We start from the raw sequence: 27,312 nt of genomic DNA on the forward strand, positions 1-27,312 counted from the left end.
GGAGGGTCATAATGTACGATTGTACGCAACCTTACCCTTGCTTTCAGCAGAGAGGTTGTTTCCTGATATGACAGAAAATAAATAACAAAGAAAGATAGTGAGTGCCATAGAGGAAGTATAGGCTGGATTTATTGAAAGAGATAGGAATGTTGGGTTGTAAACTTATCGAAACTCCAATTAATCAGAATCACAAGTTAAGGGAAGATAAGGGTCTTCTACTGATTGATTCAGGAAAGTATCAAAGGCTGGTAGGGAAATTGATTTATCTCTCACTCACGCATCCAGACAATGCATATGTAGTTGATTTGGTAAGCCAAATTATGCATGCTCCAAGAAGAACATGACATATATAAGCATTTTCCATATCCTCAGGTATCTCAAGTCCAATTTTGGAAAGGATTGTTGTTCACCAAACATAACCACCTAAGGATTTTTTTTTGGTAAGAACCACCTAAGGATTGAAGCCTACACTAATGTAGACTATGCTGGGTCTGTGATTGATAGAAGATCCACATCAGGATCTTGCACGTTTGTGACTAGAAACTTAGTCACTTAGAGAAGCAAGAAGCAGTTAATTGTGTCTAGATGAAGGGCCATGGCACATAGAGTTTACGAGTTCTTATGGTTGAAGCGACTAGTGCAAGGGTTGGGATTTAAGGTTGATGATTTTTGGGGAGTAATGACTTGTGTCAATGAGACACCAGCCATACTTTATTTACAATACAGTAAGATGAGGTACAAGTACAATAATGCCCTTAAAGACAAATCTACCCTTATACCCATATTACAACACTCCCCCTCAAGTTGATGCATAGATATCAGACATGCCCACCTTGCATTCAATGGGATGAAAAACCTTATTACTAAGACCCTTAGTAAAAACATCAACTAACTGATCACCTGACTTTACAAATGGGATACAAATAACACCCTGTTCCAGTTTTTCCTTGATGAAGTGGCGGTCAATCTCCACATGCTTCGTCCTGTCATGCTGAGTTGGATTATGAACAATACTAATAGCTGATTTACTATCACAAATTCACAATACAACATCATAGGAAGTTGAACAGAAACATCAAGATCTTGGAGAAGACTCTGAAGCTACAACAGCTCACAAATACCATAGGCCATCGCACAAAATTCTGCTTCAGCATTTGATCTAGCAACCACAGCTTGTTTCTTGCTACTCTAGGTGACAAGATTGCCAACATAAGTACAATATCCTGATGTTGACCTTCTGTAAAGGCCTCAACACTCATGTGATCATGAGGTGAGAAAAGAACATCTTTTCCTAGGGCAGACTTCAAGTATCGCAGGATGCAAAATACCGCCTCCATATGTGTGGAATAGGGATCATGCGTGTAGTGATTGACTAAACCCACAACATAGGCTATGTCTGGACGGGTATGAGAGAGGTAATCAACCTGCCTACCAATCTTTTGATATCTGTCTTTGTCAATCGGTTCTCCCTCTTTATTTTTGAGATGGGCATTAGCTTCAATGTGTATCTGTAAGCTTGCATCCTATCATCCCAGTTTCAGGTAAGAGATCAAGGGTATGCTTTCTTGGAGAGGGAAAGATACCTTTTGATGAGCGGGTAACTTCAATACCAAGAAAATATTGTAGATTTCCCAAGTCCTTAATGTCAAACTCCTTTCCCAAATAAGACTTTAGGTGGGATATCTCTGTAGGGTCACTCCCAGTGACAGCAATGTCATCAACATAGACAATAAGAACAGTAATGTGATCACTTGATTTCTTGAGTATGTTCTTGATAAATAATGTATGATAGCATTACTCTATTTATACCCAACATGTATCATAGCCTTATGAAAACGGCCAAACCAAGCCTTGGGCGGTTGCTTAAATTCATATAGTGCCCGTTTTAGTTTGCATACTTTTCCAGTTTTCCTTGAGTTTCTTTGCTAGAGAAGCCAAGAGGAATTTCCATATACACCTCCTCCTCAAATTCACCATGTAGAAAGACATTCTTGACATTGAGTTGTTGTAGTTGCCACCCCCAAGTTAACAGCACATGAAAGAATAACTCAAATAGTATTCATCTTGGCAACTGGTGAAGCCCTTTGCAACCATCCTGGCTTTGTAACGGTCCACTGTGCCATCCATTTTCTGTTTAACTGTGATCCCATGTGTCATTTTTCCTAAGAGCCCTCATTTCTTCATTCATAGCATCTTTCCATCGTGGATCTATTAGAGCCTCCTGCCAATTCTGAGGAATGGAAACAGAGGTTAGAGAAGACACAAAAACACGATTTGATGGAGAGAGGGAATCATAAGACACAGGATGAGAAATAGGGTGTTGAGTGCAAGTTATTTTACCTTTACAAACAACAATGGGTAAATTAATATAAGGATCATCATGATCACTAAGAGGAAGAGACTCACCTGATGGAATAGATGGTGCTATGGATCCTACATCAGAAGAAGACGGTTGATTGGGCAGAGTAGGCACAGTGGCCGTGGTGGTATCAACTCTCTTACCCATAGTTTGAGAACTCGCGAGATCTCGCCGAGTTTCTCGGTTTTTCGAAATCCCGAGACGAGACTGCCTACGAGTCTCAAAATCAATATCTCGGCGAGATCTCGGTTTGACATAGGAAAATGCCTATCTAGGTCCTTTATATGAGTGCCAGATCTCGAGATCTTGCTGGAAAATCTTGGTATACAGACATCTATCTATGCCAGGAACCAAGACAGACAAGACAGACACTTATTTATGCCTAATATCATTTAATACTTAAGATATTATTCATAAAAAAAGCAAATAACCCCCTATTTGAATCCAATAAAAATAGTTAAAAAATCAAATTCCAAAAGGAAAAAAAGTCAACCCCCCAGTTCAAGAACAAAAACTGGATTTTCGCGATAGGTGCAATTTTCAACTTTCTAATCTTGGGGTTTTCTCAAATCTAAAAATTCCATAAATCTTATTATGGTAAAACATTGCTAAAAACCAAAAGTGCGGTAAAATATTCTTTTGTTTTGATGTCCAAAAAACTATTTGCATTCAGAGCGATTTTAATAGCATTCGTGCACACCAAATTAAGTTTGACCGGTACATAACTCTTTCAAAGCTTTCCAACAAGTCCAAGATTGCTAAAATCTGATTTATATTGAAAGAGTTATGTACCAGTCAAACTTAATTCGGTGTGTGCGAATGCTGTCAAAATCGCTCTGAATGAAAATAGTTTTTTGGACATCAAAACAAATGAATATTTTACTGCACTTTTGGTTTTTAGCAATGTTTTACCATAATAAGATTTATGGAATTTTTAGATTTGAGAAAAACCCAAGATTAGAAAGTTGAAAATTGCACCTACCGAAAATCCGCTTTTGTTTTTGAACCGGGGTGATTTTTTCCTTTTGGAATTTGATTTTTAACTAATTTTATTGGATTCAAATAGGGGGTATTTGCTTATTTATGAATAATATCTTAAGTAAATGAAATTTAAATGATATTAGGAATAAATAAGTGTCTGTCTTGTCTATCTTGCCTGTCTTGGTTCCTGGCATAGATAGGTGTCAGCATACCAAGAATTTCCAGCAAGATCTCGAGATCTGGCACTCATATAAAGGACCTAGATGGGCATTTTGACATAGATAGGTGTCTGTCTTGGTTCCTGGCATAGATAGGTGTCAGTATACCAAGAATTTCCAGCAAGATCTCGAGATCTGGCACTCATATAAAGGACCTAGATGGGCATTTTGCTATGTCAAACCGAGATCTCGGATCTCGGCGAGATATTGTACTTTTGTGACTCGACCCCCAGCTCGTCTCGGATTTTCGAAATACCGAGAAACTCGGCCGAGATCTCGTGAGTTCTCGAACTATGCTGGAGACCCCTGGGGTTAAGTTTGCCATGAGGGTGATGGTTACTGGCAAAACAAACACAACCAAAAACCTTAGGTGGAATTACAAAGGAAGAGGAACCTAGAAGAACAGTACGAGGACACCAAAATCCAAAACTCGAGTGGGCATTCTGTTAATGAGGTAGGTTGCAGTCAGAACAGCTTCACTCCAAAAATAAGCAGGAACATGCATCTCAAACATGAGGGAATGAGCCACTTCCAGCGGGTGACGATTCTTGTGTTCCGCCACACCATTCTAGGTAGGTGTATCAACACAACCGGTTTGGTGTATGATACCCTGGGCAGCAAGATAAGATTGGAAGCCGTTGTCCATGTATTCAGTTCCATTGTCAGTGCAAAGGACTTTCACTTTAGCATCAAATTGAGGTTGGACCATGCTGTGAAACCTCTGAAAACTAGATAAACCTCTCATTTTTATGACGCAACAAATATACCCAAGTAGTATGAGTGTGACCATCAATAAAGATAACAAACCAGCGATATCCAGTGATAGAAACACAAAGGGCAGGGCCCCAGACATCAGACTGTATCAAAAGAAAGGGAGCTTCACTAATATTATCAGATTTAGGTTAAACAATGCGAGTCCGCTTGGCTAAAACACAAGCATCACAGAAAAAATCATTTGGATTACAATGCTGAAACAAAATAGGAAAAACTTTAGGTAAAGTTCCAAGGGGTGGATGACTCAAACGCCTATGCCAACTGCCAACGATGCAACTCAGATGCAGCTAGTTGAGGAGAACTCGTGTGACAAGCTTGAGAAGGAATAGTAGGTGAAGGAGCTTGGCCATGATCAAGCAAGTATAAACCACCGTGCACTCTACCACTGCCAATCATTTTCCCTGTCACCAAGTCCTGAAAAATACAATGGGATGGAAAAAATGTGACTTTACAATTCAAATCGCTAGTGAGACTACTAAAGGAAAGGAGATTAGTGGTAAAATTAGGAACATGTAACACGAAGCAAAGAGATAACAGAGGAGAGCATTGAATCCCTAAAACAGTAGTGGGAACCATCCGCGACTCTAACTTTGTCTTTACCCAAACATAGAGAATACTGAAAGAAATGGTTAGATGACCCGGTCATATGATCAGGGCACCTGTGTCAATTATCCAAGGGACGGATACAATTGAGGCGCAGTGACCACCAAAAGAGATACCTGAATTGGCGAAGTCGGAATCGGAGGTGGCAAGAACAGTGGCAGCAGAGGCAGAAGACGGCAAAGAAGATATCGAAGGCGCCAATTTGGTCATGAGACGTTTGAGAAGTAGTAACTCATCCTGATATAAATAAGATCCCATAGGAGCAATGTCAGTTGTCTCAGTATGATGGGCATGGGCAGGAGTAGAGCGACCACGACCACATCCATGAGAGGTAGTGGGACGACGATGGAGTTTCCAGCAGGTTTCCTTAGTGTGACGCTCCTTCCCACAATAGTCACACTTAACTGGTTCCCTATCAGTAGTGGTACGATCACCTGAGCGGTAGAACCTCCCTGAGGTTGAGAACCAGAATCTGTGTGAAGAGCTGATCTCTCCGGAGATATGGGCTGAAACATCGCAGCATGGTGACTGTCTTCCATCTGAACCAAGGAATAGGATTCCTCCAGTGTTGGAAAGGGATCTTGACTGAGTACATGGCCACGAATCTGATCAAACTCTACATGCAAACCAGCCAAAAAATTCGACACCTTGAGCTTGTCTTCTCTCTTCCTGAAGTTGGTGGCATCTATGGAACAGGTAGCCTGGAAATCCTCATAAAAGTCTAACTCCTGCCATAACCCACGTAAGTCTGAGTAGTATTAAGATAACGCCATCTCCTTCTGCTTGGTTTCGTGAGTTTTCTTTCTCAACTCATAAACCTGAGCATCATTCCCCACTTGGGGATAGGTATCCTTAGCCGCTTTCCAGATCTTGGCAGCAATATCCAACAACAGATAGCCCCTTGCAATATTGGGGAGCATTGAATTAAGAAGAAACAACATTACCAGGGAGTTATCTGAACTTCATTTCCTTTGAGATGGACCAGCAGTAGGTTTCTCAGTCTCACCTATAAGATACCCGGCGAACCCTTGGGAATCGATAGACATGAAACAGGAACGAGATCACATCAGGTAATTACTTCCATCCAACTTGATGGAGCTAACAGGGAATAGAGGAAAATCACTATGAGTCCCATGACTCAATCCTTCGGTTCCAGTTGATGCAATAGTAATGTCAGACATGACTGTGATGACAAAGCTGCTATAAGTATAACTCATAACCTAGTTCAACATGACTGTAGAAAGCTCATCGAAGTTGATCGTCACTTTATAAAGGAAAAGATCGACTCTAGGTGCATCTGTACCCCATTTATAAAGACTGGAGATCAACTGGTAGATGTACTGACAAAAGCACTTTGAACCATTTCATATTCTTCTAGGCAAGCTTGCATGCAATATATTTATTCCCCCAGCTTGAGGGGAAGTGTTGGAATGTTAGTTTGTTAGGTTTTGTAAGGGTTCACGGATGGAATTTTATGTATGAGTGTCTTATGGGGGAATATATTTGTAAGCAAGGGTCTATTGGGAACTTCAGTTTAAAGTCATTTATAACAATATAGAGAAGAGATTGACAGATTTTCTGTTCTCTGTATTAATGTAGTTCTAGATTGAATATAATTCAACTAGAAGCCAAAACCAGGAACTGTTATTCAAAGGGAGATTCGGTTAAGGTTAAATTAATGGAAAAAAGGTCAAAGTTAGGGTTAGGGTTTAGTGGGGTCTAGGGTTTGAGGTTAGGGTTAAGATAAGTTGATGTAGGGAAGTCTTCCAATGAAGGTCTCGTTAACAAATACCAAGTATAAGGCTGCTGAACAGAATTGACAGCAAGGTTGGTCGAGTTAGGATTAGGTTTTGGAAGATGGGAAATTGCAGGTTTAGGGTTAATGGCTGGGAAGAATTGGTGCAGGCTTGGATCGAGTTCTCTATGGAGGTAGAGGAGCACTCAAACAAGGTTTGGTGTGGTTTGGATGGTTGGGTAAAGCTATGCTGATCGTGGGTGGTTAGAGGAGAGGAAGATAATGGTTAGGGTTTAATTGAGGTTTACACTTACTTGTGGATTGAAGACAAACTTTGAACAGATCTAGTTGTTGTAGAATAACTCTTGAAACCAGAACTTGAACGTAACAGCAATGGAGAAGACAAGTAACCAAATCGAACCACCCGGGCTTCCCACCGCAAGGTGTCAATCGGATCAAACACCGATTCCATCAGCCCTGATCAAACACAAGACAAATTCTTCTTGAAGAAGAAGTTGCAGCAGCAGCTTTGAAAGAGAATTTTCAAATTGTGAGGTGAAAAGAGCCCCACAAAAATTTACTTTATTTATAAGGGTCATAAGGCCTTTTTCCTATTCAGCCTAGCTGATGAAGAACTCCTAGCCGACTCTATTACATTGCCAACAATTTTAAAAAGGGTCATGTGACTAATTCAAGTAGTAGTCACATGACTACTAAATAGCCTAGAAATAGCCTAGCCGATTCTATGAGGTGACAAGTAAGTTGTCACATGACAACTTAAAAAGTCACATGACTTGCTTAAAAAGTGACATGACAACTTAAAAAGTCACATGAAATGCTAAAAACAATTACACTAATTTCAAATTAAAAAGGTTCATGTGACCACTTAAGTTGTCACAATGTTGTCATCTTAATGTGGTTGCTGTTTTTCTCCTCTTCCGCTGCTGTTCGTGATTGTTACCATTTCCGTCGCTGTGCGTGTTCATCTTCTCCGCCATTAGTGCGTGTTACCTCTCCGCCTGTAGTGCGTGTATCCTCTTTCCTTATCTCTTCCTCAGCTTAGTTCCATCATGACTCTCGGATCTGCTACCGAAGACGAGGCCGACGACGACGACGACGATGCCGACGAAGACAGTCCTGTTTGGGGACGACGACCATCGTCTACTGTGGCCGTCTCCTTTCCGCCCTGCTCTCAAATCGTCTTGTTTGTTGATACAGTAGGCTGAAGCGAAGCAGGAATCCCTTCGTTTTGCCGAAATCTTATCATCGGCCTGCATCTGTCCTCCTTGTTGCTTGAATCGCTCGATGCAGCCACCTCATTTGGTCTTGTCTTCGTCGATCGGAGGGCAGCTGCCCTTGCTATTGTATCTCTTAATGGGAGGCATCTGTTTGGGCAACCTATAAAAGTGAACTGGGCATATGCTGGTGGTCAGAGGGAAGATTCTTCAGGTCATTTCAACATTTTTGTTGGTGATCTTAGCCCTGAAGCTACAGATGCAACCTTCTTTGCGTGCTTCTCTATTTACCCCAGTTGTTCGGATGCAAGGGTTATGTGCGATCAGAAGACTGGTCGCTCAAGGGGGTTTGGGTTCGTTTCTTTTAGGAACCAACAGGAACCCAAAGTGCGATAAATGACTTAATGTCGCCGATGCCGTTCGGGGAGGCTAAGAGCCTTGAGCGGAGGGCATAATCTGGGGGCATCCGACATGGAGAAACGACAGACCACGAACCTGCTCCATCTCTCCCTGCAGCCACACCTCTTCCGAACTGCTCCCCCCTTGGCTGCCATCACCAATACCCTCTGCCACACCCTTTCCCCTCCCTTGAAGCCCCCTGTTATGTGGTTGATTGGGTTTTTTTGCCTTTGTCGGCAAACATTCCCAGCTTTTCTGATCCATCTGTATGCTTTAGTTATTGGATTCTATGTGGACAACACCTAGGGAGGTTTTTCTTTCTTCTTTCTCTGTGTGTTTGCAGGTGATGCTGACTCAAGTGCTGGTGGCACTGAGGTTGTCGTCGGCTTGGAGGATCCAACGACCATTCAATCTTTACCAACCCTCTCCTGTCGCCGGACAAAGCTCCACTCGCCGATCCAGCAGATCCTTACAGATTTGTTCGAAAGTAGGCCGTGGCAGCGATTCTGGTGGTATTCTTGCCATCGAAGCTCCACTCGTTGATCCATCAGACCTTCGCCTATTCGGCAAGTCTGTTTGAAAGTAGGCTGTGGCGGTGTATCGGCATGTGTGGGCAGTGTGGCATTGATCTATTCGGCATGTATGAGGATCCCTTTATTGGCACGTATGTGCATGCGCCTAATATTAGCTATATTTACAACCTGTTTTCTAGGGAAGTGGTTGTGAACCAATCCCTAGTTTGGATGACCCAGTCAATAGCATGTGAGACTGGGTCTTTTTCCACTCCTTGGTTTTGGATATTGTATATCCATACCTCGCGCTTATCATGTTATCTATCTGTTTTATTTATTCTGCTTTCCTTTGTTTGGCGTTGGGTGTGCATGAATGAATAGCCCTCTTTTTACCAAAAAAATAAAGAGTTATTACATCAAATAAAACTAAGTATGGAACTAAAACAGCTAATCCCGTATGCAACCATATTACCCATACTTTTAGGTCCATCAAAATGACCTATTACATTGGAAACCCATGGGGTCAAAAGCCCAACTTGTATATAACCAAACCCTAGACTTTTGTTTTTGGTGAATAAATAATGTATTACCAAAGCCCGAGGGGGGCGAGGGAGAAGAAAAGGGGGGGGAATATACAAAGGGAGGAGAGGGGGGGGGGGAGAAACGGAACCAGCTAGCGGGTTCTCAAGAGAGAGCTATCTAAGCCCCAAGACACAACAATATGCTTGTTCCTTGGGGAATCCAAAAGGGCCTTTAAAGGCAATACCAAGCTTGGAGGAAACATAAAAAAAGATGGCTTTCCAAATCAAGTCGAGCGAACGAGAATTGGAGGTCCATCTTTGAAGGTTTCTTTCCATCCAAATGTGATACAGGACCGCACCAAACACAAGCTTGCCTATAGGGTCACATATAGTGTGCCCAGGGTAAGTCATGTCCAACCATAACCACTCTCTAGCAAAGGGGAGGGGTCTCCTTCTGCGAGGCCAAATAAACGAAAGGGCTTTTTTCCAGATGGTAGAAGAAAAAGGGTAGTCAAAGAAAAGGTGTTCAATGTCTTCATGGTCAGTCCAACAAAAGATACAAGAGGGGGATACTGGGATTCTTCTGTGTAGAAGGAAAGCTTGGGTTGGGAGGCAGTGGTTGAGGGTTTTCCAGACTAGGAAGCTGTGACGAGGGATGCGGCCTTTGAACCAGACTATCTTGTGCCAAATGACAGACGGGGCTTGGGATCTAGCTAGGTTCCAGGTAAAACTGAAACTGAAGAGGCCATTAGGAGAGGGGAGCCAAATGATCTTGTCCGCATGGGTTGGGGGGGGGGGAAAGGGGGGGGGGAGGGAGTTCCATATCCGGGAGAGGGTTGGGGGGGGGGGGAAGGGGAAGGGGCGTCCAAGTTCCATGGGATATGATTACAGAAAGAGGAGCGGACTTGGGAATGCCTGAGGCGTAAATTGCTCTTGCACCAAGGAAGTTATAAAGGACACCATTGGGGTGCCAGGGGTCAAGCCAGAGGGAGATGGAGGATCCATTAGTCATAGAGGAGGAGGTGGCTCTAGGAGCCAGAGGGCGAAGGAGGAGGATCTTGCGCCAGACCCAGGAGGAATCCGAAGGGATGGGAGCAGTCCAGATGGAATCCTTTTTGAGGTGGGGGTAAACCCAATGAACCCAAATGGAATCGTGCTTAGAAGAGATTTTCCAAATCAACTTCAAAATACCCGCAGTGTTGGAGTCGCGAATATGGCAAATTCCGAGGCCTCCTTCAAATTTGGGGAGACAGATGGATTTCCAGCTGATGGGATGAAGGAAGTGAGAGGTTTCCTGTCCTTTCCAGAGGAAGGCATAGAAAAGGGATTCCATAGCTTTGATGGTGGCTTTAGGAAGGCCAAAGATGCCACACCAATAGATGTAGGAGGATTGCAGAACCGATCGGATGCATTCCAGCCTGCCTACATAGGAAAGGAGACGGCCTTTCCAGAGTTGAAGACGCTTGCGGATATTGTCCAGCATGGGGGTGCAATGGTGACTGGAGAGCCTAGCAGGAATGAGGGGGAGGCCAAGGTATTTCACTGGGAGGGATCCCAGGGAAAAACCAGTAAGGCAGAGGAGGGTATCTCTATCAGAAACCGAGACATCAGAGAGAAAGAGTTTGCATTTAAGAAGATTAATGCGAAGGTCAGAGAGACTCTCAAAGAGGTGTAGGGAGGACAAGATGGCCGACATGGAGGAGGGGGAAGCTTTGGAGAAGATCATAAGATCATCCACAAAAGCTAGGTGAGTGAGGTTTAGCTTTTTGCATTTAGGAATGGGGGAAATGAGGTGAAGGTCATAAGATCATCCGCAAACCCTAGACTTATTTCTAAGAAACGAAGCCCAGTTTGGTGATAAATCTGCATCACTTATTCTGCCACAGGCCCACAACTTCTCTTTCTTCTCCTTCATCTTGAGTGATCTGCAGTCTGATATCAACCAGAACCCACAGGGATTTTAACTGGCTGATCCTGAGCAATCTCTTTGTTTTGTTCTGCCCCGATAGTTAAGCTAAAAAGTCCTTTTTTTTGTGTTTCTTCATATGTCTCTGTATTGCTTTTTTGTTCTTGGTTTGATTGGGCCTCCTTGAATCTAGTTGAGCCAGAGTAAGTTTCCACTGTACCTACTCCCCCCTCCTTTTTTAACGATCATCGATACTGAATCACTGATACAGAAAGGGGGCTGGGGAGAAGAAAAAAATCATTTCTTTGAGTTTAAAAATTTCACTTCCCTTCCCTTCAATTCCCTTTGCAACCAAACGAAGCCTGGGGGGTTATTAATTCAAAGATCTTTTTATTTGCATTTATATAAATCAGAATGTTTTATTTTTCTTGATTTGGTCCTCCATTCTTTTATTCGTTTGTTGAATCTGTTAGTTTTGTTTTGTGTTAGGCAAGTGTACATACACCAGGGAGTGGATATGTTCTGCTACATCATGTGATGGGAGAAACTGACGGTGATCGTGGCATTTGGTCGTATGTATAACATTTGCTGACTCTGTTTGTTGATGTATATTGGATAATGCATATTGTAAGAATTTTTATCTGCAGAATGTCTTTATATTGACTACCATGATCAAGGTCTGCTGCTGATTGCAATAACAGCTGAGCTCTTGGTATTGGAGAATGAATGGTCAATATTACAAATTCACTATGCAATGTGCTGTGATTTATTTCAAGATCTGAATATGATTTGTATCCACATACTTGTTAGTTGTTACTTGCTGTATTTAGACACAGACAAATAAATGCCTGCCCTCTTGTGACTTGTGAGAACTATGAATTTGGAGAAGATCCAAAGGTTATTCACATGTTCATAAGTAAACAACTCAAAAGAATTATTTTATTAGTTATTGCTTATGCACACAAATATTAAGCCTATTCCAGGTAGTAGTCCTCATGTATTGGATCAAATCCCACATCCATGATTCCACCTTTCTTGGAGACTAGCAATTTTATTTAGTTATTTGGTGTTAGAAGCCCTGTAGAACTGAATGCTTGAGTGATTAATATGGATCACCAAGCCCCTTTATTTATATTCAAAGAGTTACAATAATCCTACTAGGAATAGGAAAGCATACTAGGAATAGGAAAGCTTACTAGGAATAGGAAAGCTACCCTTGCCAATTCAAACTAGGAATACCTAAATAAGAATCAGCTAAGGGAGAAAATAAACATAAACATAAAAAAGGACAAGTATACCCCTATCGGGTAGAACTAATTATTCTAATACTCCCCCTCAAGTTGGAGCATAAAAATCAAACATGCCTAACTTGACAAGAATAGGATGAAAAACTTTTCCACTTAATCCTTTAGTGAACACATCAGCTAGTTGGTCAGCAGATTGCACAAAAGGAACACAGATCAACCCTTCTTCCAACCTCTCTTTAATAAAGTGCCTATCAACCTCCACATGCTTTGTACGATCATGCTGAACAGGATTGTGAGCAATACTAATGGCAGCCTTGTTGTCACAATACAACATCATGGGAAGACGGACAGGAACACCAAGATCTTGCAATAAGCCTTTGAGCTATAACAATTCACAAATTCCCTGTGCCATAGCACGAAATTCTACCTCAGCACTAGACCTCGCCACTACGTTCTGCCTTTTACTACGCCATGTAACAAGGTTTCCACCAACAAACGAGCAATAGCCAGAGATGGACTTCCTATCAGAGGATCCAACCCAATCAGCATCAGTATATGCTTCGATACGAAGATGGCCATTCGGAGACAGAAGAATTCCTTTTCCCGGGGCTGACTTCAAGTAACGAAGAATTCGAAGAACAACATCCATGTGAGAAGAATGAGGATCATGCATGAACTGACTTATCATACTCACAACGACTGCTATATTTAGTCGTGTATGAGATAGATAAATAAGCTTGCCGACCAATCTCTGATGAGGACCTTTGTCAACAGGTTCACCCTCCTTTTCTTTAAGCCGTGTAGTAGCTTCCATAGGTGTATCAGAAGGATGACACCCTAGCATTCCAGTCTCGGTCAGCAAATCTAGGATGTACTTCCTTTGAGAAAGAACGATGCCCTTAGAAGATCGAGCAACTTCTATCCCTAGAAAGTACTTAAGGTTTCCCAGATCTTTTATTTCAAATTCTTGGCCAAGGAAAGTCTTCAATTTGCTGATCTCATTATTATCATTCCCGGTGACTACAATATCATCCACACAGACTATGAGAATGGTTATTTTTCCACCATTCCTTTTTATAAATAGGGTATGGTCAGCATTACTCTGCTTATAACCCACAGAAACCATAGCCTTGTGAAACCGTCCAAATCATGCACGGGGTGACTGCTTTAGCCCGTATAAAGCATGCTTTAATTTACAGACTTTGCCGCTGGTTTTATCACATGAGAAACCCAGTGGAATATCCATATACACTTCCTCCTCAAGCTCTCCATGGAGGAAGGCATTCTTCACATCTAACTGCTACAATTCCCATCCCAGATTTACTGCATAAGATAGTAGTATTCTGACAGTGTTCAGCTTTGCAATTGGTGCAAAGGTCTCTTGATAGTCGATCCCATAAGTTTGAGTAAATCCCTTTACCACCAATCGTGCTTTGTATCGATCCATAGTGCCATCTACCTTTTGTTTCACTACAAACACCCACTTACATCCAACTGGTTTCTTTTCTGGAGGAAGAACCACAAGCTCCCATGTATCATTCGTTTGTAAGGCGTTCATTTCTTCCATCATTGCTGCCTTCCACTTTCCATCTGTAAAAGCTTCCTGCCAATTTTGGAGAATACAAACAGAAGAAAGAGAAGAGACAAACGTACAGAAGGATGGAGAAAGGGAATCATAAGAGACTACATGAGAAATAGGATGCCGAGTACAAGCCCGAATACCTTTGCGATGAGCAATAGGTAAGTCAGGAGAAGAAGGAGAAGAGATGTTACCTGGAGAACGATCTAGTTCCAAGGCTGGCAACTGGATTGGTACTGGTGCTGCAGTGGATGGTAGCTGCGTGTTTTTGGAATGTCCCCTGTGGTAAGTTTTGAGATTAGAATCATTAATTTTCTTCTGAAATTCCCTAATGGTTTGTTGGACTGGAGTCAACTCCCCCTGAAGGGGATTTCCAACAATAGGATTTTCAGCATCATCTAAGTTCTCCCCCTAGGGAAAATCCTCTCTATCTTCAGTAGGAGGGAGAGGAGGAGCAGAAGGCTCAAGAGGGGTGGGGTCAATATTCGGTTGGTTCTGTACAGGAAGCTCAACCAACACATCTTCCCTGAAAGTCTCCCCTTGAAGAGGTGTAGATGGATAATAGGAGAGAGCTTCATGAAAGATAACATCCATACTGACCAAGGTACGACGGGTGGGGGGTGGTGGTAACATTTATAACCCTTTTGGGATGGAGAATATCCCAAGAAAATACAACGGACGCCACAGGGTTCAAGTTTGCCTGGGGATCTGGTATTCCTAGCATAACAGACACAACCAAAAACCTTAGGTGGAACGATAAAGGAGGAATATCCCTATAATAAAGTAGCAGGGGTTTGTGAGTCAAGGACTCGGGTAGGCAGCCTATTAATGAGATAGGCTGCAGTAAGGACAGCATCTCCCCAATATTGGGAAGCAACAGAATGGGCAAACATAATAGCCCGAGACACCTCAAGGAGGTGGCGGTTTTTCCTTTCAGCCACACCATTTTGGGCTGGGGTATCGACACAACTGGTCTGATGGAGGATTCCATGGGCAGCAAGAGTAAGGTAGGTAGACCTTGACCACATCAAATAATTAGTCCCATCTAGTTTAGTGGGAGAAGCAAAAGGAAGGGACTCTGGACGAGCAGATCCATATGAGTCAGCTGAAGTAAGATCAGACATGATGTCGAAAGTGTAGAAGACGCGGGTTTTGTAATTCCCACAAATTGAACCGTCAAAATAGGCTCAAACTTGGATCGAATTCTCTACAGGTAGTATGGAATAAGTCCTCAAAAAATCAGCAACTTCTGATGAGTAAATAAAATTCCCTAGCAGGGCAATTGTCAGAATCGAGCAGAGAACTGGGTTTTGAATTCCAGAAATTCCAGCCGTCAGACTAGGCTGAAACTGAGGTCGAGGTTCCCTCTTGTAGTAGAGAACAAGTCCTCAAAATATGAGCTGATTCTGATGAGCCAATAAGAAGCCCTAATTTCAGCAAATTGGGCCAAAAAACTGTTTGGAGAGAAATAGCAGAGCTGAATCTGTCTTTGACTTGATCCAATGTTGCAGTCTTCAAACAGGAAGGGGTGTGTACCAGGAATAGCAGGAACCAAAACAGAAATCGATCTTCAGCTTTTGGGGGAAGAACACGATCTCCAATGGTGGAGGGAATCTGCCGGCAGTAGGTCACACCTGTAATCTTCAGTCTTCAATGAGGTGAAGTTGAGGGCAGCATCTAAATCTCCATTAGATCACCTCATAGGTGCTGCCTTGAGTGAAAGAGAGGAGCCGAGAGTGGTGGAGAAGGGAGAAACCAGAAACCATGGGAAGGGGGAAGAAAAAAAAGAAAAAAAACTTTGAGAACTCCTTCCTAGATCAGATTTTGCTCTGATACCATGTTAGAAGCCCTGTAGAACTGAATGCTTGAGTGATTAATATGGATCTCCAAGCCCCTTTATTTATATTCAAAGAGTTACAATAACCCTACTAGGAATAGGAAAGCATACTAGGAATACGAAAGCTTTCCTAATCCTACTAGGAATAGGAAAGCCTACTAGGAATAGGAAAGCTACCCTTGCCAATTCAGACTAGGAATACCTAAATAAGAATCAGCTAAGGGAACATAAACATAAACATAAAAAAGGACAAGTATACCCCTATCGGGTAGAACTAATTATTCTAACATTTGGCTTTTTCCACTTGGTATCAAAATTCTCTCTCATCTAATCACCCTTGTACACTTGGCTATATTGCCATCTATTGGTTGTTACATTTTGCAGCAAGTCATTTGCTCTAGCAAAGGCCTTTTCAAAATCATATTCTGACACTATCCTAATTCCTATAAACTTGAACGTGCCCCAACCTACTGCGGAATCAGGTGTTGGAGAAAGAAATATGTGGCAGATTCAAATATAGATTGATAGTGAACAATTAGATGAATAAATCCATTTTTAGGCTTATTGGAATTAAAAACTCCAATTGATCAGGATCGTATCAGATCTGATACCTTTTCTATGCATTTCAGGAAGTATCCCTTTTCTCTTCCCAATTGATGACCATAGTAATGAGTCATTAGTGGAGCTTTGGTTCTAAAGGTCTCTGTGAGTTGTAATGTTATTGTTGGTGATTTATCTTCATTGTTTCTGAAAAAAAACTGTCACTTCTTGCAAATTCTGATGATTTGAACACGACATTAACACGAAAAGGTAAGATGCCAAGCAATTAAGAGTTTAGATCCCTTTTAACATTGTTCTTTTTTCTCTCCTCTCACTCTTTAATTTTTTTATACTTTTTTTTTTTTGTTTACCCTGCTGTTGCTTATGTTTCCCATAAGTTTCCTATTTATTTTCCTTTCTGTTTCCTTTCTATCTTCCTTGTTGTTTTTGATTTCTCAAATAAGGTAATCATTATGAGCAGCTTCCAATTTCCATTTGTCAAATTGTTTCCGACACCTGGATCACTTTTGTCAACTTTGATTACCCCTAAATTGGAACCATGATAAAGTATATACTTGCCTTAGAGGATGAGTCTATGTTGTACTCCATCCAAGGGAAGGCTCAATGAGAATTCCATCTCCCTCCCCATTATAAGTAAGCTCTACTCCTATCTTCACCTTTTTGAATGATCAGCTGAAGATTTCAACAAGAAGGGTGAATGAGGAAGGGGGATGCCTTTTTTAGCTTTGAAGAAACTTCCAAACTGCCATTGGTCATAATAGAGTAATTGACTCAGCTATTACAGCCCCTGAATTGATTTCTCTGTATGGAGCCAAATCTATTTTTTTCAGAATCTAATGAACCCATAAAAGCTCCTTGAGCCAGATATATAATACATCTAAAACTATCCTCTGTCACTTTAATTAGATATTAGTGACTTTTAAATCCTTTCACTCAACTTTTCATGAAAACTGCAAGAATCAAATTTCATTTTAAATTATTTTTCTTTCAATTTTGTTTTGGGAAATACAAAATGGCGATGACCATATTTGGAAACATTTAACCAAAATGGATGATCTTGAGATAGCACAGCTTGTTTGGCACTATTTTTATATGAAGGATTTACGAAAACAAGTATATTGGCCTCAGATTTTCATAGTTATTGATCTCTGTGAATTATTGAAAGAGGTAATATTAAGTGATTCATTGTAAAAATGCAAGCGCTTAGTGATTCTTTTCTTCTTATTAGATAAAAATGATTTATGATTCATATGATGTTGTATGCACAAAGGATGAATACTAATTTGCTTTGTTTTATAGGCTTACTTCTGTGGTAATTTTTCCATGGTTGCTTGAATGACATATTTGAAGTTTAAACATCTAAATTAGAGAGATTCTTGATTTGCATTATTGAATTGGCCATCCAGCCTATCCTAAGTCAGATAAAAGAGGGTTTTGTTGGGTAAATAGCTGCCAGGAAACCTTCAGTTAAACCCGTTTTAGCATGAATCCTGAAAAGTTGTCATTTTACACTTATATTAGGGTAGATATAGTCCTGGGTAGAGACTGGAATGGTGGAACAGGATTCTTGTAACTGACCCTCAATAGTAGCAATAAGAGCAATTTTTATGATATCCTATATGATTTGTTTGTAGTTAGCAATCATATAGTTAATTGAACCTGTTTTTTTTATTTATTAGTATTCACAAAATTAGATAAGACCAGATTGGTAAGCACCAATTTTTATTGTAGATATGTTGAAGGTGGGATGGGCTCAGTATCATTGGCAATAAGTAATGCTGCTAGAGAAGCTGGGGCTCATATTGTAACAAATGCAGAGGTATGTTTGTTCGTTGCTCTTATATCTATTAACTTTTCTTTTTTAAAATCTTTTTCTTGATAAACTTACTTATAAAAGTGTTTTTTTAAAATCCTGGAAGGAGATGCTTTCCTACAACAAACTCCACATTAACTTGGTTTCAGATGTGTATGATGTCAAATCTAGTGCTTCTCTAACTTGTTACAACTTACAACAGTCCACTAATTTTGGCAGGTAGAGGTGTGATATAGCCACTTTGACAGTTGGGTAGAGGGGAATTCTGTGGATTGGCCACATCTCAAAGTTGGTGGCCTATCTTGACTATGTGTCCCACCATGTTCAAGGCTTTTCTGCTTGTTTCTTTGGTCCTATTTCTTTAGGAGGGAAACACTTTCTCAAAGCATATTTTTGAGATGTGATAATATCAAATTTGACTAAAAATTAACATACATGATTAGATGATGATGGTGATGTGTGAACTTAATGTCCACCAAGTTTGTGTGTGCTCACCTAATCACCAATGTAGCTGACATTGCCGGAATGATTTCCACCATGTCAGTTTTGGAAACCCACCCTAGAATAGAATTATCTTGCATCAATACATTTCTTTTTTTCTTGGGGGAGTGGCTCTTTGATCATAGAAATTTTTAATTTCCATTTTTTTATTATTAAAATTATTTGAGAGATAATACCAATTCTAAAACATTAGTTGTAAGTTTTTATAATAACTGTCATGTTATGTATCACAATGAATTGGTGTAGATAAATTATGCCCGTGTCTCAGATCTCAATCTTCACTGAGGCCTCTTTATTTTTTATAAGCTGTTAATATGGTACTTTCTGAAGTTTATATACCATTATACCACTACTTTTTTTTTCCCACTAAGTTACCTACTGCACTACCTTTGACTGTTCATCTTTTATTTGTTTAGGTTCTCCAGTTGATGATTAATGACGAGTCTGGTGCAACTGAAGGGGTTAGTTGACTCTTTAAGCTGCTCTTGCCAGTGGATTTTGAGGCATGCTTAAAAATAATGAGATATATCCATCCTACGGGAATGTGCTTGCAACTATCTAGGTTCTACTGGCTGATGGAACTCCGGTGCACTCATCTGTTGTTTTGTCGAATGCAACCCCTTATCGAACCTTCATGGTAAAAATTTCAACTTATTGCATATTTGTTCAACTGGAAACACATTCACACTTTTCAATCTATTTGTATGTTCTCTTACTCATGAAAAAAGTCTATTTGTATGTTCTCTTTGAAAGAAAGCTCAAGAATTCCTTTAAACTTTCAACTTGCTACTATCGGAGTTCCACTGGATTGAATTTGATCATGCTTAACACTTTTGATGCAGGAGTTAGTGCCTCAAAGTTTTCTGCCTGAAGAATTTCACTATGCTATAAAAAATACAGACTATAGCTCTGTAAGATCCTTCTCTGGAACCCACATACACACACACACATGTGTTTGCGACACCGATTTTAAGCTGTGATGCATATACTTCAATAGAAAATTTTACTTTAAACTCAATCTCTAACAAGTGGAGAAGGCTAGAATATAATACTTGAAAACTGCATGAAGCACTACTTAAATAGGGGAGATGAGTTTAGAATGTGTACATAAGGTTGTTTTGTTTGCATCTGATTGTACTAATGATTAACCGTTAACTGCTCTTTCTAAGGTATTTTGTAAATCCACTACATTATTTATTGCCTCTTGGCATGTGATTTGTGTAATAGAAGAGTCAGTTGATGCATCAAATTATGACAAAGAAAGAAAGTTGGCAAAGGATACAATGAATGGTGAAGAGAGAAAATTGGGAGACTTGAGATGATGTACAGTTCACTGCTCTCTGAGCCTTTGTAATTTGTTAATCTTGGAAAATCTGGGCACTTAACTCCAAAGGTGCCAGTATCTCCATGTGATCTTACGAACTTTTGGGCTATCATCAGCCATTCCATGTTATATATAATACCCCAGATGGATGGTAAAAGAATCCTTTTACTACCTAGGGGTCTGCCAGTTAGAGGAGAGAGAGAGAACCATCGTTAACTTGTTAAAGCACCACCCTTCCAGATTCAATTAGCCTGTGTTCTGGCTTTTAGCAGTTTATATTATTCTCTTCGGATCCTCTTGCATGGCATGGATATTCTAACATTTATGCATTTAATGATGCTGATTTTAGAGGGTTTTATTTCTTCTTGATCCTTAGTGTATGTTGTGTTGTATCTATATTAGTTTCTTTCATAAAAAAGACATTAGTTTCTAGTTCAATAAGATAACCCGCTTTACCAAGTTTTATGTGGCTGTCATTTGCTGGAACAGGGAACAACAAAAATTAACTTAGCTGTGAATAGATTGCCCCAATTCCAATGCTGCAAGCCATCTCTTGAGGCAGGCCCTCAGCATGTGGGTACCATTCACATTGGTTCTGAAAGGTGTGCTACATGTCCAATAAAGAAACACATTTTCTTCCTCGATTTTTGTAGCATCGCTGGATGCAGCTGCACTGTTGTACATCTACCTATTGTAACTGTCACTAACAAAATATGTCTCCCAATTTTGTCATTGTTGTGATCCCGGTATGCTTCCTGGACCTCTATTGCTTGACATCTAAGATGATCTTATATATTGACTCTTTTTTACTAGTATGGAGGAGATTGATTTAGCTTGTCGAGATGCTTGGAATGGCTTACCATCACGGAGACCTCTTATTGAGATGACGATTCCTTCTGTATTGGACAAGACTATTTCTCCTCCCGGTATTTGAAACTCATCTTCATGATGGATTTGTAATCCCTAATTTTCGTTTTGTTTTGATTTCTCTATCATGTAGAAAAAAAAAAATTACATTATACCAGTATGACAATATCACATTTAAAAAGAAAAATAGAAATTAGAACCAATAACTACAAATCAAGGATGTGACCAAAGCTATGGTCAATAACTACAAATCAAGGATGTGTCTACCAAAGCTATGGTGAACTCTCTCCACTTCTTGACCTATTGTACTGTTCTCTAATTCTTTTGCAAACTCCAGCCTATTAATTTAATTTTTAAACCTCTAGGATAATTAAATTCTGAATGACACTCAAAAATAGAACCATAACATATGAGAGACAAAATATGTAAACTCGCAGCTCAGGTACCTTCAGATACAGAAAGGAAAAATAGTAATAATACTATTATTCTCAGAACTAGGAAATCCTTCTAGTTCAACCCAAGGTTCCAAGTAATACTTCTAGTATGCATTGTACAACCTACTGGTACCATGCTTGACGAGAAACTTAACATCCTACATTTTATTGTCACAAGTACTATACCATTTGGTACCTTTGATACATAATGAGGATGATATCAATTGAATCCAATGGAAAAAAATTGTAAGGTCAGCATAATTAGATTTTTTTAACCATGACATGCAATTTTCTTTTTTAAATCTTTGAAGGATTTATTCCATATGAATATGCTTGTAGCAAAACAGGATCTGAAACCAGTACCTGCGAAAGGAAGGAAGAAGAAGAAGAGAGCAAGGAGGAGGAGAAAAGGAGAGAGCATGGTTCTAAATCTCGGTTGAAACTGGCAGTTTTGACCAAGATATATCTGAGTTTCACAAGAAACCGAGACGAGATTAGCTGCGACTTTAAAAAAATCCCTTAACTCGACAGGTTCGACCTATTTCGACTGAGATGTTGGTAATTTCGCAAGTTTCGGCACTTATGCCCATCGAAACATGAGGAAGCCTGGCTCAAAATTAGGACATACTTATTTATGCCAGAAACCAGGATAGACACATATTTCATTTACTTAAGATATTATTCATAAATAAACAAATAGCCCCCTATTTGAATCCAACAAAAATAGTAAAAAAATTAAATTCCAAAAGGTTAAAAAGTCAACCCACCAGTTCAAGAACAAAAACTGGATTTTCGGAGGTAGGTGCAATTTTCAACTTTTAAACGCCGGGGGTTTTCTTAAATCTAAAAATTCCATAAATCTTAATATGGTAAAACATTGCTAAAAACCAAAAGTGCAGTAAAATATTTATTTGTTTTGATATTTAAAAAAATTATTTTCATTCAGAGCGATTTTGACAACATTCGTGCACACCAAATTAAGTTTGACCGGTACAAACTCCTTCAATATAGATCAGATTTAAGCAATCTTGGTTTGCGATAAAACAAGTAGGAGGAAAGGGAACAGGTTGCAATTGCAGCAGCCCCTTGCTCAAGGCCTTAAATCGATCAGCGATTTAGGGTTAAGATGGAAACTCCCAACCCTCTCTTATGCACCCGGAACCAGGCCAGCAGATGGACCAGAAACAAAAACCCTGCAACAAGTCCAGGCGAAAGTTCAAAACATGCTTTGATTGTAGGATATGTTCTTCATAGTGGGGTTGGTCTTTGGAATCGACACTCTACGAGTAAGATCGCCTACAGATAGGAAGATTATGGCCAGAATTTCAAGCCCGACAGATTAGAGATGAGGGAATTGAAGAACCCCTTTTCAGTCCTGCTGTATTGTAAGTTGCAGGAAAGTAAACAGTGTAGCAGCAATAAAAACACAGCAGAGGCAGGAGGAGCTTGTAAAGCTTGCGTGTACAAGAGGAAGAGAGATTCAGAACTTCAAACTCCCCCATACAATGGGGATTCAACCTGTAGAGTTCAGTAGCATCAGTTTACGACAAAAACAGAGGTGTGCTGGTAAGCATAACACCATTCTCCAAAAGAAAGCAACGCATATATCACAGCAAAACAGCAAGGTACCATCGAAACAGCAGAAACCCTAGTTCTTCTTCACTCTTGATTGACTAGGGTGTCTGGTGTCATATATATATATATGAGAGGATTACTTGGTTGTCAATAATGACAGAGGCCACCACTTTATTTATAGATGAAGAAGGGATTACAAATATAGAATGTTAGATAAGGATGACTCACAATTCTTATCTAACATATGGAATATGTGCACAATGTATCTAGACACATACGATGAACCTAGACACTTTGACACACTTTGACACTCCCCTTCAAGTTGGTGCATATATATCACGCATGCCCAACTTGCATACAATAGGATGAAAAACTTTACAATGTAAACCCTTCGTAAACACGTCAGCCAGCTGATTTTCTCTAGTGACAAAAGGAATGTAGATAGAGCCTTGCTCAAGCTTTTCCTTGACGAAATGTTTGTCGATCTCAATATGCTTTGTCTAATCATGTTGAACCGGGTTATGAGCAGTAATGATGGAAGCCTTATTATCACAGTAAAGACACATAGGTTCTTCAATGGTCATCCCAAGATCACTGAGTAAAAGCTTGAGCTACACAAGTTCACAGACACCCTATGCCATTGCTTGATATTCAGCCTCGACACTAGATATAGAGACCACTAATTGTTTCTTACTACTCCAAATAACTAGATTTCCTCCGAGGAATGTGCAATAGCCTGAAGTTGAACACCAATCATCTATTGAACCAGCCCAATCAGCATCTGTGAAGGCTTTGAGTTTGAAGTTGCCATTTTTGGAGAATAAGATTCCTTGCCAGGGGCAGAACTTCAAGTATCTCAGGATTCGATACACTGCCTCAAGATGAGCTGTCTGTGGATTATGAAGAAACCGACTAACAATCCTCGCAACATATGTAATGTCGGGTAGGATATGAAAAAGAGATCAATCTGCCAACAAGTCTCTGATAGCTTTCTTGGTCAACTGGCTCACCACCATTACTACCAAGATGATGATTTACCTCAATAGGGGAATTGGGCCAATCAGCAAGGTTTTAGGTCTCGGTTTCGCCAGGCCACGAAACCAAGTTCTGCCGAGATCGACGAGTTGATGTATTTATTCCCATTTTGACTCGGTGGTGTGTTTCAGTGGCCATATGGCCAAGATAGGTCCTGAAACTTGACATCCACCCTATTTTAGGCATGATTTACCTCAATGGGGGAATTGGCCCACTTGGTGGGGAACAATGGGAAGCAAGGGAAGGATCAGGGAGACGACTAATAGGAGTTTAAAGTCTATAACACTGGAGGGAACCATATTGAGTATTGATGAGATAGGCTGCAGTGAGGACAGCATCCCCACAGTAAGATTAAGGACATTCATAGTAAGGAGAAGAGAGCAAGCAACCTTGAGAAGATGACAGTTCTTACACTCAGGGATGCCATTTTGTTCTGGAGTGCACACCCAAGAGGTCTGAAATAGAATACCCTGGGCATCCAGAAACTGACGAAAGTGATGATCAACATATTCAGTGTCGTTATCACTACGAAGGGCCCGAACCTTAGCATCAAATTGGGTCCGGATCATAGTCAGGTATGATTGAAAACAAGCACATGCCTCTGATTTATGGCAAAGCAGGTAAACCTAGGTGAGGCTGGTGCAGTTATCTATGAATGAGATAAACCAACAAAAACCATCTCTAAAGACATGTGAGAAGGTCCCCAATCATCAGAGTGAATAATAGAAAAAGGAAGTTCACTTTTATTAAGAGATGGCAAATAAGATGTCCGGGTATGTTTAGCTAACTCACAAGTTTAACAATGAACTCTTTGGACTACAATTTTTAAGCAAACTAGGAAACAATAAACGTAAAGAACGAAAAGAGGGGTGACCAAGGTGTCGGTGCCACTGGTGAACATGGTGAAGGAGGCTATCAGAGCGCAAAGTATGAGCCTAAAAAGGAGGTGCTATATTGGTAGGAGCTGGATCCAGATAATACAGCCTGTCCCACACCCTACCATATCCAATCGTTGCTCCCATCACCAGATCCTGAAAGACGCAGTGAGTGGAATAAAAAGAGAGACAAAAATTTAATTCCACAGTAAGACGATAGAAAGAAGGTTAGCACAAAGATTAGGAACATGAAGTACTAATGATAAGGATATAGAAGAGGAACACTTGATAAAACCTTTACCAGAAATGGAGGATAAGGATCCATCAGCCACATGCACTTTGTTCTTACCCGAACAAGGAAGGTAAGACCAGAATAAATCGGAGGAATTAGCCATATGATTGGAAGCACCTGAATCGAGCAACCAGGGGAACTAGAACCAGAAGAGACATGGAAAATACCTGATTGAGCAAGATGGGAAGTGGGAGCAGAGCTAGGGGTCGATGAAGGAGTCCCCAACTAAGACATCATGCGCTGAAGAGCCTGTAACTGATCCGTGGAGAAAGGCACTGTAGAAGCTGGTGTAGGCAGAGCACGAGCAAGTAAGGAGCTGTCAACTGTCTCAGAGAGATGAGCCTGAGAGCGAGTGGAGCCTTGTCTCATTTTAGAGCGACCATACAACTTCCAACATGTCTCACGAGTATGGCGTGGCTGGCCACAATAATCAACACTTAACGGGCTCGTGGGCAGCAGCAGCTGGTTTAGATGGAGACCGTACTGGTAGGTATGGAAACTAAATCAGAGCAAGGAGGAACCATAGTAGGCATCATAATAGAATGACGGTGGTCTTCATGCTGAAGAAGATTATATGCCTGAAGTAATGTAGGGAATGTGTCATGACTGAGGATCTGAATACAGATCTGGTCATATTCCGGATTCAGACCAGTAAGGAAATCGTACACGTTCCATTTCCCGTTCCTTCTGAAATGTGAGAGCATCAGTAGTGCAGGTCATCAATATGGGATGATAAAAATCCAGCTGCTGCCAGAGAGCAGTCAATGTAGCATAATAGGCAGTCAATGAGAGTTCCTTCTGAGAGGTGTCGCGAACCTGGCGGCGAAGCTCGTATATCTTAGCATAATTGCTAGTCTGGGCATAAATCTGCTTCACAACATCCTAGAGTTCATCAACATAAAACTGGAACTAATGGCAGGTTCCATAGAGTTGAGAAGAAAAGACTTGACAAGGGCATCTTGTGCCAACCAGGTGTTCTTGGCAGTAATCTCAGAAGGGATTGGTGTATCACCAGTCAAATAGCCAGGAAAAATTATTATCACGGACTGTCAAGAGGTATGCACGTGACCATACCAGATGATTAGTGCCATTCGGTTTTGTGGATCCCGGATGGAGAGTGGGGTGCTGGCCATGAGTCCTAAGATGGCTCACGCCACTACCCCCAAGATCTCCCAAAGACTCAGTAGTAACAGGGCTCTCCGTCATAGTGCCGAAATCTCAACCAAACTGAAGGAAAGGTAGAATGAAATGAATAATAAGATGTGTGATGGGGCTACCATAGCATGATGACGTAGCAGGCCATAAAGAGGGGCCTGGCGGTGACCAAACAACCCTTTGACAGCAGCGACGGGGACCTGGGGCAGGGGCTGGGAGGCCGGGGTTATGGCGGCAGGGGCTGGGAAGCCCTGGATGGGGCTTAAAAGCCAGGCAACAGGGGCGGTACTGCCATAGGGGCAATTAGTGATGGCGGAAATAGCAGTGTACTGAACACCGGTCAGCGAGGGTTAGTGGTACATGGTTCAGTCAACCATGTTTGACAAGAGAGGCCGGGGCCTTGGGAACTGGCAGTGGGACCTCATTGGTGGTGGTGGAAAAGAAAAAACCAAAAAAATTTTAGGGTATTGAGCTTTGATACCAAGTTGAAATATGACAAGATTACTTGGCTTGTCAATAATGACAAAGGCCACCACTTTATTTATATAGCTTTGATACCAAGTTGAAATATGAGAAGATTACTTGGCTTGTCAATAATGACAAAGGCCACCACTTTATTTATATATGGAGAAGGGATTACAAAGTATGGAATTTTTGCTAAGGATGACTCACAATCCTTATTTAACATATGTAACATGTGCACAATGTATCTAGACACATACGATGAACCTAGACACTTTGACACACTTTAACATATATATGTATCTTCTTCTTTCTTCTTCTTTATGGCTCTGATACCATGTAGCAAATCCAAGAACCTGAAACCCAGTACCATAAAGTGTAAAAGAGAGAAGAGGGAGAGAGAGCCAGAACACGATAGGAAATGGAATAGCTCTATCGTTAAACTAGCCCCGTCCTTATATTACCTAGTATCCTACTAAGAGTCTGAGTCTAATTACAATAAAGACTTAATA

At 40.8% G+C, this 27,312-nt stretch overlaps 1 protein-coding gene across 1 annotated transcript in view; it reads left to right on the top strand.

The window, feature by feature from the left end:
- Positions 1-27,312, top strand: part of LOC122661973 (pyridine nucleotide-disulfide oxidoreductase domain-containing protein 2) — a 74,690-nt gene that overhangs the window by 34,005 nt on the left and 13,373 nt on the right. The window contains exons 7-13 of the mRNA XM_043857498.1: positions 11,733-11,815; positions 18,199-18,286; positions 19,198-19,242; positions 19,344-19,418; positions 19,624-19,692; positions 20,595-20,707; positions 20,919-21,031. Coding sequence (XP_043713433.1) covers positions 11,733-11,815; positions 18,199-18,286; positions 19,198-19,242; positions 19,344-19,418; positions 19,624-19,692; positions 20,595-20,707; positions 20,919-21,031 — 586 coding nt within the window. The remainder of the gene's footprint in view (positions 1-11,732; positions 11,816-18,198; positions 18,287-19,197; positions 19,243-19,343; positions 19,419-19,623; positions 19,693-20,594; positions 20,708-20,918; positions 21,032-27,312) is intronic.

Source organism: Telopea speciosissima, chromosome 5, assembly GCF_018873765.1.
Source record: "Telopea speciosissima isolate NSW1024214 ecotype Mountain lineage chromosome 5, Tspe_v1, whole genome shotgun sequence".
In the NCBI taxonomy this organism is placed as follows: Eukaryota; Viridiplantae; Streptophyta; class Magnoliopsida; order Proteales; family Proteaceae; genus Telopea; species Telopea speciosissima.